Source organism: Pleurodeles waltl, chromosome 1_2 (genome assembly GCF_031143425.1).
Source record: "Pleurodeles waltl isolate 20211129_DDA chromosome 1_2, aPleWal1.hap1.20221129, whole genome shotgun sequence".
Lineage (NCBI taxonomy): Eukaryota > Metazoa > Chordata > Amphibia > Caudata > Salamandridae > Pleurodeles > Pleurodeles waltl.
Window position 1 is genome coordinate 1,192,123,424 of NC_090437.1, and position 14,427 is coordinate 1,192,137,850.

The 14,427-nt window shown below is 44.3% G+C and overlaps 1 protein-coding gene across 1 annotated transcript in view; it reads right to left on the minus strand.

Annotated features, from left to right (window-relative positions):
- The window catches only part of RGS12 (regulator of G protein signaling 12), a 442,017-nt gene that overhangs the window by 250,367 nt on the left and 177,223 nt on the right, over positions 1-14,427 (minus strand). The window contains exon 4 of the mRNA XM_069203485.1: positions 5,413-5,434. Coding sequence (XP_069059586.1) covers positions 5,413-5,434 — 22 coding nt within the window. The remainder of the gene's footprint in view (positions 1-5,412; positions 5,435-14,427) is intronic.

The window sequence follows — 14,427 nt, forward strand, 5'->3', positions numbered from 1 at the left end:
GCTCTCTGTGCCACTTGAACCACGCTAAACCCAACTAGAGAGACCCAATCAGGTCACAACTGGTCTTGGGTTGTTTGTGTTCTGGTTCAGGTAAAATCTGGCCTGGCAGTTTGGGCTGGACTGTTCCTACTGGAGCAAGAGCAAGGCTGATTTTTATATGGCTGGGTCCAAACTGAGGTAACATGGTGTGCAAAATAACAATAGACAGGGAAGAAGCCCAAATAATTACCAGCAGCAGAGATTAATTCAAGCACTCCTCTCATCAATTTTCTTGCATACTTCAGATGGGATAAAGTGGGTATGGTCCAGAAAAGAACTCAGACAAGGTGGGCAGTAGGCACAAAAACAAATCCTGAGTTAGGGGTGGTGTTGTGGAGGCACCAGAAAAAGGGAGTGAAATGATAGAGGAGAGGAGCAGTTCTAGAAAGACAGTGATGGATGTAAGTGTGGCAGTAACCAGATGGGAGATTTTGGTGGGTAGCAGGGCTTGGATAGCTGATGACTAAACCTGGAAATAAGTGAGAAAGTATTCAGAGGCACTGTGGTGAAGAGAAAGAGGGTCAGGAGGGGTGGAATGCTAATAAATAAGGAATTAAGGCAATTTATTAAGTGCCATGGTATTGAGGCCTTCGAAGAGTTTAGAGGGGGTACTGAGGTTAATTTATGTAGATTGAAGCACAATTTTCCGACTGTTTTAGCTGCTGATGTGCACTTCAAATTTTTGTTTTATTAGCACAATACCATATTTTTTCCTGTGGGAATAAGATAATTGTTTTGGGTAGGGCGAAAAGGAGGTCACTTGACTCTTACAGTGTTTTGCAAGTAGTAATCGCCAGCAAACAATTAGAGAGTGAGAATTAAGGGTTTGATACTAAGAGTCATTAAGGCTTTCTTAAAAAGCGCAGCAGGGAAAACAATGTTGAAGTTGTTACCTACAGAATGTTTAATCCTGACAGAAGATGGTTTGGTCCTGTTGAATCCGAGTCATACCAGGCAAAGATGAGTTTAGGAAGCAACCATGATGACAGAAAACAGCACAGAGAAGAGAAATAGGAACACAGTGTGCAATGTATCATGAAACATGCAACTTCAGGAATCTATTATTGTAGCTTGTTTGAATAAAGCACAAAAGGCATTACAAATATGATATTATCACCTGAAAATAAACAAAACCATGCTTTAAAGTCCAAAAACATTTCACTTGTATAAAATTCTTATGCTCTAAATTATTTCCACACTAAAATATTATCTTGTCATGCTTTTTCAATTTGTTACTTAATGCACGGTTTCTGACAGCTAAGAAGCACACACAAATATTTCTCTGCTCATCTTCGCTGGATATTCAGAACATGTAGAGAGAGGTCTCTTCCTCAAAGGTTGATTTATAAAAACACCTTCAATGCTAGAGTTAACCAGAAATTGTTTGACAAAGCATTAGTGAACCCATATAAACAATTGTGTTTACAGAATCTCTCCGTTTTTCTAGGCCTTGTGCCGAACTGAGGCTAGCTTACAGATGATGTTTAGAATCCTATGTACAATTCTGTTCTATCCTCCTTTTTATTTGCTCCATACAGTACTGTTGTTTGAATTATTGCATTTTGATAATCACAATTGCAAGAGCGTGTTCTCTTTGTATACAAACCCTTGCAACGAATATGAAAAAAATGCTTACAAGTTAAGAGAACACACTAAAAGATCAGTGGTACCACACTACTAAATGGATGCAGGTGATGCTAAACTGGTCTCATTTTACTGAGAAAGAGGCATTTTGGTGAAAGTTGCAGTTCTACTATGGGGGTCTAGCAGTAACAATGTCACACTGCTAAAGGCAAATCAGAGAGAATTAAGTGGACACAGGGATCCTTTGAAATTCAAGGAGCTGCATGAGCTTCTATTTACAAACTGAAATGCAAGGTACAGCAGCACTGAGACGAGACTGACATGCTCAAGATCTGGGCAATTAAGGTCCCTGCAGGGGGCATGAAAACCTAAAAACAATTATGCTGAAGATTCTCCATTTGCAGCTTGTGATGGATTATCCCTCCTCCAGTCGACATAAGATCATTTTAGATATCATCAGAGGTCTTGAGTCCACAGAGAAAGGAGAGATGCCAAAACTGCAACACTGACAAAACCAGATCCAAGAACAGGTAGCTGAAAGCAGTGGTGATCAAGAATGTAATCAGCTATAAGGCCAAAAATTCCTCTTTCTAGGCTTGAGTGTTGTGATACAGAAGAATAGAAGTTTCCTCGTGGAGATCAAGAAGTGATGTGTCAAAAAACCCACTATCCATCAATCAATCAATCAATTACATTTTTACAGCACACAGCTGCTTTGGCAACAGCATCCCGGCACTCCACAGAGGACGCAGGGAGGATAACACGTCTTATTTTGGTCAAACACTCAGGTTTTTCATTCTTTCCTGAAAACGTACTCGGACATGTGGAGATTGATTGGCAAGCAATTCCAAAACCTTGCTGTTCGAACAGTAAACAACCACCCACTACAACGAGTTTTAGGAAACCTGGGGAAACGCATAAGTTGGAGGTGACTAAATCTCAAGGATATTTCTGGCTGGTACCAGCACAGACTGATTCAAAGGTAATGGGTGCCCTTGTCCTCCAAGGCTCCATTTGCCAATGTAAGTGGCTTAAATTCAATTCTTTTATCCAAAGGGAGCCAATGCTGCTTTAAATGAGGCGAAATGTGCAGACCGAAAGGAACTATCTGGATCAGCATAGCAGCCGCATTCTGTATGATCTGGAGTCTATACATCACAAATGCATGAAGACCTAGGTAGAGGATGTTACCATAATCCAGGTGGGAAGTCACAAGGGAATGAATTAAAGTCTTGCAAGTCTCAGCCGGAAGCAGATATAACAACTCCCTGATGTATTTATGCTTCAGGAAGCGATAGGCTTAATCTGGCCCACAAAGGAAAGGCTGGTGTCGAACAGTAGGTCTAAATTCTTCATGGTTGATGCCAGAAACTGGGGCAGTTTCAGTTCAGCCAGCCACCAAAGCTTAGCCGGGGGTTCTTATTGAAAAAAAGAATCTCGATTTTATCCTTATTCAGTTCTACAAATTACAATCCATTCAGTTGGCTACTCCTTTTAGGCACTCTTTAAATTTGCCAAAAGCTGCATCTGAATGTTCACGAAATGAGTATAGCAGTTGCGTATTATCCGCATGGGAGACCACATTCACTCACCAAGTTTCAATGATTATGGCAGAGGAGCTAGGTAGAGACTAAAGAGCAGAAAACTGAGTGCCGAGCCCTGAGCCACCCCACAAACTAAAGTGCTTTTGGGAGGAGGAAAAAGGATGAAGAAAGACCTTTTGTGAACTCTCTTTCTCAGGAAGGATCGCATCCGGAATAATATTGAGCCCCGAAAGCCTAATAGGCTAAATCTACTCAATAATGTGGAGTGTGCCACTGTTGAGTGCTACCAACAGATCTAAGAGCACAACCATGGCAGCGGCTCCACCATCCAGAGATTATCTTACAGACTCCGATACTTTCAGTAAAACAGCTTCCGTACTGTATCTGGAACAGAAGACAGATTGGGTATCATGTAGTAAATCATTTGTATCCATGCTGCACCCAAATAGACTAAAACTAATCAGTGCAGCAAAGATGTCCTCACACAAGCACACAGTGCCTTAGCCACCGCAGAACATCTAAAATAGGTTATGGCCCAAGTGTAGGAATGTAGGATTTTTCTGACATAGTTACCCCTAATTTTTGGCTGGTGTCAGTGTGTTTACCCACCTTAGAATATCTAAAATGAGTTATAGGCTGAGTGTAGTAATGTAGGATCTTTCTGATATAGTTACCCCCACTTTTTGGCTGGTGTCAGTATGTTTAGACTGCTAACTAGGATCCCAGTGTTGGTGCTCTCGCCCCTAAAATTGACTTGGTAAACAATTCCTTCACCGACCATTGGCACACTGGGGTCCCCCTGCAACTCTCTGGTAAATGGTAGTTAGGTACCCAGGGCACTGGTATCCCAGGGGGACTCCCATGGACTGCAGCATGTATTATGCCACCCATGGGAGCTCATGCAAACAGTGTCTGCAGGCCTGCCATTGCAGCCTGCGTTAAATGGTGCATGCACCTTCCACTTCAGACTTAAGGCTTGCCTTATATCGCGGTCACTGCGCTTGGACTCTAAGTCATCCCTATGGTAGGCCCTTCAGCCCAAGGGCAGACTGTATGGTTCTGAGTGTGATGGTCCCCCTGCACGAGCAGTGGTACCCCTACAAACCCTAGACTCCATTCCTGGGGCTTTGTAAGTGCGAGGAAGACATCTTAAGGTATGTAGTGGACACTGGTCAACACAAGATGTCCAACTATATAATGGCTTCTCTGAACCTAGGCATGTTTGGTAACAAACATGTTGGAATCATGCAACTACACCAAATACAGTGTAAGTTAGATGATATCACATACTACGGGGGTTCCTTAAAGCATTTCCCCATATCTGCCTGTACATCCTTGCAAGGTCCACACGCCAGCCCACTGCTGCTGACCCTAGCAACTGTTCTGCCCTCCTGCTGATGAGACTAACTCAAGCAGGGAAGGGCAGAACAAAGGATTTCCTTCAGGAGAGAGGTGTGACTACCTCTCCCTTTGAAATTGGTGTCTCTGGGCTGGGGAGGCCTCTGTGCGTTACATTTGGTGCCCTCCTTCCATAAACCGGTTTGCACCAGTAGAGGGACCCTTGGTTCCCGCTCAGGCGCAAAAACGCACAAAGGAGAGAGGAGTGATCACTACCATGTCCAGTTCCTCCCTTAGGGAGGTGCACAGAGCTCTACCAGGTGGCCCCTTGGTTCTGCCCTGTTGGAAACAAAATGAGAAGAGGCCACTGGGAGCATCTGACTGGTTAGGCCAGCTATGTGACGTCCCTGACCTCCTCTGATAAGTGGGCCACTGAAGTGTCCAACCCCCCTTTCTGGGTTACTTAAGTGTTCCCCTGAGGGTGGATCGGCTAGATAACACCTCTTCACATTGGAGCCTGGGGGATTTCAACCACTTACCTTAGGTACTTTTGCACTCCCCCAGCCCCGAGGATTTTAACACACCTACCTTGGTTGGACACCTCTACTCTTAAACCACTTTCTTAGTATATGGTTTGGTCCACCCATAGGCCCCTGTGTATGTCTAAAAAGAAGGCATGTGCTTTACAAGACTTGTTGTCGGTTTTTATGAAATGTTTACAAGGCATAAAATTCTAGACTTAACCACTCCCATCCCACATCAGATGGTCTTTAAGGTCACCGACAAGTGGGATAAATCAAGAAATTATTCACAAACGTAAACATACAATGAAAACAAATCAGCTATAAAAAGGTTAATTGGTTAATTTAAATTAATTTACAAAGACAAGCCAGAATAAACTGCTTACCTCCATCGGAGACTGCTGCAGACTGCGAGAAAAAGAGACAGACATTAGGTTAGACAAGATTGCACTAGCCACTCAAAGATAAACAGTTTGAGTCAGTATGGAAACGATATTTCTTGACAAGCTCCAACAGCTTATCAAACAACAAGAGGTCTGTCGCAGGCGTCAGGAGAAGCAGCAGCTAGTGCTTGCTAAATGAGTCAACAGTTAGTCTCTAGCAGCTGCCTCTCAGCACATATGATAAGATGCAGACTACCCTCGACTCCGACAACAGAAACTTACATAGAACAAGCGAAAGGTTGCCGCTCTACAGAGCAGGATCCACGTGTACATTGGGCTGCTGCAACAGCTCAGGCACACCAGGTCACGCTGTTGCCCTGCGCTACTGAACATATTACCTGTTCTGGAGCACTTGTCTAGATAGACTAAAAAAAACCTTCAGTATCAGTTTTTGAAAAACAGATTTAACTGCTTAAAGCAGAGCTTTTCCTTGAGTGAGAGGGTATTTTAGAGAGAATTCGAGACAATTTGAATTCATTCTTTTAGATAACTATCAAATGCAGAGTTAAATGCTTTTGAAATTGATACCTCGACGCACAAAGGTATTAACAGGCCACAACACACTGTTCTTAAACATGCACAAACTAGCAAAACGTACGACTTTTTACCACATACTCAATATTTGCATGGGCACATAAGTAAGGCAGTGCATTACATGTACAGTATACAGAAGAAAATTCTAGCTTTGGCTGTTAGCTACTTTCTGCATGTCAATAATGTGTAACCTATACATGAGTAAGGTTAACAATGAATAAAAAGTCACATCTTATTTATTGTTTTTTCTCTCAGACACACAGAATGTCATATGCATGCCAGCCTTTTCTATAGATCCAGAGCATTTCAAATGGGTTGGTGTCATTCTCCCCCTCCCCGCTTAAGCTCAATCCATTTTGACATGAGTTAAGTGCGCTCCAAAACGAATTTTAATTAATTTCAAAACGTTTGTGAGTACCCCTGGCATCAATCAAGTGAATTTATATAGCGTGACTAAACACCCGGGAGGGTGTCCCGGTGCTTGAGGTTTACGAAGGTTCAGGTGACTCAGCTGAACAACCAGGCCTTGAGTGCTCTCTGGAATTGCGGCAGAGGTGGAGGTCACTAGCTGCAGACAGAGGTCATTCCAAGATGTCGTGAGGGAGTGTCTGTTGCTTAAGGGGACCCTTGGGATGCAAGCGAGTGAGAGGGAGGGGAGCATCGTTTTCTGGGAGGCTGGTGGATGTGGGTCTGTCTGGGGAGATCGAGGATGAGGATGAGTTTGGCAGCAGAGATCTGTATGATCTGGAGTCCCTGCAGAAGGTGAGCTTGGGAGCTTCCATCCATTCTAATTTGATACGATCAAGTTCATCCTGATACCTTGATGCTTTAGCTACTGCCAGTCTTCCATAGAACGCTGTTACTGATTATGTAGAGAGGGATGGGAAATGTAGGTTTAGGAAATGTCTTTCACACATGACTGATGTGTTCCTTTTGAGGAAAGTACAAAAACAATAGGAAAGAGCAACGTTCATTTCTGAAAAGAAACCTTTTTTTCTCTTTTTGTGAGCTAGGGAGTAAGACTCACTTGTTTTCTTGAAGCAACCATGAGGGCAGTGACTGGATCAGGCCTTCTCATTCCTTTTCAATGGAGGCTCAGACACTGTTTGTAAAGGAGCGGCTCTTCACCTCTACATTTTTTGGAGCTGGTAATTCTAGACAATGGTCTTTATTCACCTTGTCATTGTCTAAAACTGTCAATTAAAAAAACGTAAATCAAGAGAAGCTGTGGTGCAAGCAGTGGCCGAGCCTGCAAAGAGAAGAAATGAGAAGGAGAGAAAAAAGGTGATCGCGCTCTCGGTAGCTCAGTTCTGATCTACGGTGCAGCAGCTGGTAGATCTCATCCTCCTCAAGTGTTGGTGCTTTTTGTCTAGCTCAGAGTATGGCTGGGGTTGGGCAGCAGAATGCAGGCAGCATGCATGGAGAGCTGTGGCTGATACCAAGGCAGCTCGAACTCTCTTGGTACAGTTAGAAGATACCAAAAAAGACAGTTTTATTTATACAATGCATGTATGACAACTGAGATAGACAACAACAACAAAGCCCTCCAATTGTGAGCAAATGGCTAACGCAAATTATCTCTAAGTACACCTCATGTACTGGAATCAACAGCTCTGGCCAACAGCTAAATCAGTCTTAATCCTTAGATAGATAGTGCAGGTTGCTGCAATCAGTGAGGTCCTCACAAAGTTAGATTTTCTATTTTTAATAGTAGCTGAAGTCAGGACCTTTTACACCAAAAACTCAAAATCGGCCGAATTAAAAAAAAACGCAATGGCCAGTCGCTTTGCCAACTTTTCCCTCTCTTGAATTAACCATGAAACTTACTCATTTTTTGGAGGTCAAAGTCATCTAGTAGGGCAAAGCTAGATGACAGAAAAGGGAGGTATCTTGGCATGCGTCTGCTTTTATTTCACAACAGAATAGCTCAGCTTTGATAATCGTGGATCAGCATTCATTTTTATTCAATTGACCTTATATACGTATAGCTAAAGCAGACAAGCTTTTTGAGGCCAACTCATGCTTAATTTCTGTCAGATCACATTCAAGGGATAACAGGGCAAGGAGGGACAACTTGTTCACAGCTGTGGGGGATGGGGTAATTTGCCTCAATTGACCCAGAGTATTTTCTATTATGGCTCTGCAAAACTGGGCCAAACCCAGCACCTGAATGTCAGTGGTAGCGATCTCAAGCAGTAACAGGCTTCTCTGGGACATTAGTGTGTGGGGTTCGGCACATTTGGAGCTCAACAGAACACCCAGGAGTGAATTAACACAACTGAACAGCCCAGTGGTTCTGCTTTGAAAAAGAAAATACATTTATTGTACAACAAGGCACAATCCCATACAAATAACAAGAATGACTCAGGTACTTGCTGTACAGGTGAGAGCCTAATGTGTTTCAAGGTGCCTCCCGATGCACTTTGCCCCCAGACTTGAGAGTACCAGAAAGGCGAGAGTAATGTCCTAGTGCAGGTGAAGTGCTACCCCAGCTGTTGGTATGCAGCCACTTTTTTGACTTGGGATAGCAAATTATTTCTCATGCATTCCTACGGGTGAAGGTGGACCTTCCCTTCACAGTCTGGCTTAAAGTTGTGCTGTGCCTCAGTCTAGTCAAACGGCATAAGTACGGGTAGGCTGCTCAGGAGGATGCTGAAAGCAGAGGTGGAAACCCTCTTCTGGGATTAGGTGCTGCTGGGAGCAGGCAGGCCTTGCTGTCGCAGCAAGCCAGATTTAATTTATCTGGTGCATCTCACTGGTAGTCACGCTAGGGGCCTACTTGGGATGCAACAATGCGCAGTCCCATTTCAAGGTGCAGGACTTCAAACAGGGTACACATCTTTAGTGCAAAGTCAGCCAGCTAGACTCTTGGCATGGAGTGTTCAGAGGAAGCAGTCATAGTCATTTCAACATGCTCTGGGTCAGTGCTGGGCCAGCTACTCAGGCAGGTTGGGGGGGGGGGGGGGTGGGGAATACCCAGGAGTAGACACCTCTGCTTGCAGATTGTTTCTCTTTTGGTTAGTAGGGGCTGCTCAGGCACAAAGTAGAAGTGCCACAGTTGTGCCGCCTACAGTTATGAACACACAACAAGTCCCACAGATTCAATATCAATCCCTTTTGTTTATGTTATGCAGATTTGTACAGCATACTATCACCCAGGAGGGTATCCTGGAGGCGAGCAGGTGTGTATCTAGCCAAAACCTAAGGCCTAGTGGAACTACTTGAAAAGCCAGGTATTCAGCGTGAGGAGGTGACTCTGATGTGTAGTGGCAGGTCATTCCATGTTTTATGAACAATGTAGAAGAAGGCCCAACAACCAGATTTGGGTTCCGTATAAGTGGGAAGTGGGAGAGTAGGAGTCCAGACGAGCGGAGGTGTCTGGAAGGTTTGTGAAAACAGATGTGTTTGAGGTTTGCTATGCCAGTGCTATGTAGTGCCTTGAAAGTGTAGGTGAGGAGCTTGAATTGTGCCCGTTGGTGTATGGGGAGCCAGTGGCGCTCCTTCAGGTGTGGTGTGATGAGTGTGAGGCATGGGAAATTGAGTGAGATTCTGGCAGCTGAGTTCTGAATGGTCTGCAGCCTTCTACTGATTTTTAAGCTGATCCTGGCACAGAGGGTATTTCCGTAGTCCAGACTGCTTGTAACGCGGGTACTGGTGACTGTTTTATGGGTAACAATTGAGAGCCATTTGAAACTCTTCCTCAGCATCTTCAGGGTATGGAAACTTGAGGCTGTGATGGCGTCGACTTGGGTAGTCATGCAGATGTTGATGATAATCCTGAGGTTCTTGTAGTGGATGGTGGAAGTGGGCTTTTTTCCTAGCTCTGTTGGCCACCAGGTGGAGGTCCTGTGGTAAAGTGCTCTTCCCAAAGACTACAATTTTGTGTAATGGGCAATTTCTGTCATGCAAGCACTGAACTTGATCCGGGTACTAGGTGCCTTGTCTGTGGTGGAGAGAATGAGTTGCGTGACTTCAGCATTGGAAAGGATGTTGATGTTGTGAGAGCTAATGATGCTGGCCAGAGGGATCATACATGCATTGAAGAGGGTCGAACTCAGGCAGGATCTTTCCGGAACTCCACAGATGAGGCCATGCACGCCTGAAGTGTATGGTGCCAAGCTGGCTTACTGGTTCCTTCCCGTCAGGAAAAAGCAAATTCATTGGAGTATGTGTCATGTAGGCGTTGGGTGGGGATGGGGGCTGGAGACCATGACAAGTGCTGCAGAGAGCTCCAGGAGGATTAGGGCTGCTATGCCTTCTCTGTCCAGAGTCCCACATGCCATCCATAGCAGGGATGAGGGTTGTTTCCTTGATGTGGTTGGGTCTAAAGCCAGACTGAGTGGAGCAATGGAGTTGCTGGTCACGGAGGTATTTGGCGAGGTGTCTGTTGATGATCTTCTCTGACTTTAGATGTGAATGGTAGCAAGGAGATCAGTCTGTAGTTGTTGAGCACGGAAGGGTCTGCGGACCGTTTCATCAGCAATGGGAGGGCAGTTGCTTGTTTCCAAGCATCTGGGAAGGTCGCAGAAGAGTTGGAGGCATTCAGGATGGTTGGGACCACAGCACTGATGGGTTGTAGTCCTCTGGAGTCTGCATGTTGGGGGCGGGTAGATTTCAGAGTAGCGGAAGTTTCTTCTGAGGTGATGACGGGCCATGTGTTTGGCATTGGTTCTATGGATGGGGTCGGGAGGCGTTTGGCAAGGTCAGTTGGGTCGGGTTGCTGTTTGAAGTTGCAGTAAATGGTGGTGATTTTCTTGCTGAAGAATTGAGAGAGATTGCTGCAAAAGTCCTGCGAGGGGTAATCAAGTTGGAGACGGCCACTGGTAAGGTGAAATATTTAAAAATGCAAAGATTTCTTTTCTTCTGTTGGTGCTGGCAAAGATGCAGTCCGCAAGGGCAGAGCAGCATGTTTGGTGGTCCGGATAGCTTGGTAGTAGCGTCTCAGGGCAGATTTGAATGTGCTCATGGCTGTAATCTCCTGCCTCATTTTCAATTTGCCCTTCAGTTGTTTGCTGTGGCATTTACTGAGTCTGAGCTCCTCCTTGGACCAAATGGCCAGGATCTGGATCTTGTTGCATTGCTGTGTTTGAGGGAGCAAGGGAGTAGGTGCATGAGGTGATACATTTGTTGAAATTCTTGATGGCTTTGCGGAGGTTGTTTCTGTGTTGAGTTGGGGAGAGCTGAATGTAGTTTTAGTCCTGGTCAGTGACTCTGTTTCAGTTTCTACAGCCTGGTCTGGAGGTGGCACTTGTGCATTGGACAAGAACTTGAATAAAGATGTGGCTTGTCCAGCAGAGTGGTGTGGGCTTGTCGACTCAGATGTTTTTGAAAGTAGTGAAAATAGGGTCCAAGAGGTATCCAGCGATGCGGGTAGGTCCCTTTACTCTTTAAATGAGACCCAGACTTCCAAGGTCTTCAATGAGTGCTTTTGAGTTGGGGGCCAGTGTGGTCTTCCAGATTAAGTTCAGGTTTCAGAGTAGGATTAAATTGCTAGCATCGAGGGCGAGTGGTATGACAAAGTCAGGAATGCTGTTGGTGAATATGGCGCATGATCCTGGTGGTCTGTAAATGAGAGTGCCGCTTAGGGTAAAGTTTGGTGGTGACTTAACAGCTTGAACAACAGGTGTTTAATGTTGGAGGACGCCATCTCCATGCAGGTGATATAGTTGAGTGTTCTTGTACATTATGGCAATTCCATCTACAGGCTTGTGAAGTCTGTCTTGCCTGGTAATCTTGTAGCAGGGGGGAGGGATGGCTGTGGCAATGTTGGGTGCTGCTGCAGGGTTCAGCCTGCTTTTTGTGAGAAAAAGTAGGTCTGAGGCATTGTTGTGCAGCAGGTCCCAGATCTCTTTGGCATTTTTGGTGAGTGAGCAGGTGTTGAGGAGCATTCATGCAGGTGTGGAGTGTTGTCTGGGTGGTTGCAAGGCTGAGTGAGTGAGTGAGTGAGTGAGGTTTTGGTTGTGGGTAAATGAATGCAAACTTCCAGGAGCCGCAGGACAATGCTCCCTCAATGTTGTATGGGGTGACAAAGCAACAACCAATGGGGTTGAAGGCAGGGGAGATCACAGTGAGAGGGAGTAAGACTAGGGTTCCTTGTCACTGGACATGGTCCAAATGCACACAGGCTTGCTTATGGTGAGCCAGCATTGCAGCTGCTATTAAGTAGGTCCTGGAGTAATATCACTTCATGAGGAAATGAATGATGGGAAATCCCGGGATGTCACTTTTTGTGCAGATGGATGATGGACACACTTGGGCTAGACCATGGATGCAATGACGGAAACAACAATATAACTGCTCAGGCATGCTTTGGAAGTGCTGTTGTTCCACAAGTAGTTCAGTGATTAGCTCCGGGCTACACACCTTGAACATCTCTTGAGGACGGACTACAGCACTAGAGTCACCAGTTCGGTCAACTCCTCTTTCAAGGTCGGCTCGCTCCTTCCCTCTTGCTCAGGCAAGACTCCTTGGGTTTCTGAAGCAAGGCAGGCAGTTCTTCCTCCATATTAGTTACCTGGTGATATTTCCTTAGCTCTGGGAAATTTGCAGTCATGCAGATTCCAGCTCTGGTTGCGCAGTGGTCCTTAATGTACTGTGTGGAGTTCTTTATGTACTTTATGTTCCTTGGTAAGAAGGAACTTGGAACTGAAACAACAAGTGGATCAACAGATCCCAATTGTATATAAGGTTGGCATAAAATCTTGCTCCCTCGCCATGAACTGATAATTAACTCACATATCACATCACAAATGGCATGTTCTATGACATCATTGATAACATCACTACAATTATGACATCACTGATAACATCACTGCAGTATCTGACATTACATCATTGATGACAACACTGATCAAGGCGCAGATGCAAGATACAGTTAGTTTAGGGAACTAAAAATAGTTATTTGAAAAAGCTAACACTGGTGAATGTCCTTGGCTTTGTTAATTTATAACAGTATGTTGTAACTGACATTTTCAAACTAAACCTAACTATAACCTCCTTTTAACCTTTGCTTTTTATAATATTTATATAAAGAAAGCTGAAAAACTATTGGTGTAGATTTGTGTGTGAAATGTAAATAAGATATTCCAGCGTGTTAGTTTTGGAAGGTACAGTGGTTTGTGTATGTATATATATATATATATATATATATATATATATATTTAGAAAAAAAGCACTGACATCTGCTCACCTCAGATCCCAGATTAAATTCATATTTTAATCCGCACCGTCTATTATCTAAAGAAGACCCAGAAATCTAACACCATGTATCAATCCATCAACACTAATACAACAGCAATGCGCATAAATAGTAGGGAGAAAGCTGCAGAGAGCCATGCGGTGGTGGGAGTTGCACGTTGGTGTTGAGAGTAGTTAATCTGAGGAAGCAACAGAAGTCCCTTTTGCAATCAGGAATGGAGTCGAAATTAAGTGAAAGTTCACGAAATTATATTGGGGTGGTCTTTCTAATGTGTGAAGATAGTATATATGTGTGTGTGTGTGTGTCCGTAATTTCGTTCCGGAAAGCAGTGCCTTCAACTTGGCTGGTGACTGCAGATTTGTAAAACCGATAAACAAGTAAATGGTGTCGAATCCAATACAGCTTTTCAAGACAGTGACATTAGGACTATAGTGAAATGGAGAGCGAAACTATAGTGCAATGGAGAGCTAAAAAGTATCAAGAACGTGTCTTCATGGCGACTCTTTGAGAGTCTATTTTGTACGTAAGAACGAAACTATCTTCAGAGGCAATGCCAGATTGTAATTGGGAGTCTAATTTTGCTCCAGAAAATAATATCCAGCAGAAAGGAAAAGAACTTGATACAAGAAAAACATTTCAGCTCTCCGGGCCAAGCAGCAAGGCGAACAGCATAGTAACTGGCAGAGCCTGAAGGAGGCAGAGAGTCCACGGAGCACAGTGAATGAGCAATCTAGGAGAACAATTGCACTGCAACTGGGCTCAAAACGATCTCTAACAGATGTAGACGTATTTGAACAAAAGTTATTGTTCGACCCAGCCCCTGGTCTTTGTAGTAAACAATGCAGAGCTAACAACACCGATGACAGGTCACCCATCCCTGTCGAAAATGAGTAATCCATTCAAAAGTGTATAAATGAGCTTAGATGCACGTGTTAAGCCCAAAGTGTGAAACGCTGTGTAGGCATTGCATAGCGCCAATAATACTGACCCTCCAAAGTCACCTGTAACAAGAGTTATTTAAAAAAAGCATTGGTGGGGGTCACAAGGCCTCAAACTTTAATGGAGCGGTGGTGCCAACACAGGTGCGGTGAATGCGAGATACCAGTGTAAATGAGGATTAAGAAGTTTTGGTGTTTGTACAGTAGCTGGCATGGTTGGTAATTTTTATGCGAGGTCAAAGTGGGGTAACAGAGGCCTGCATAACTGGAGAAGGCATGTAGCCCTTA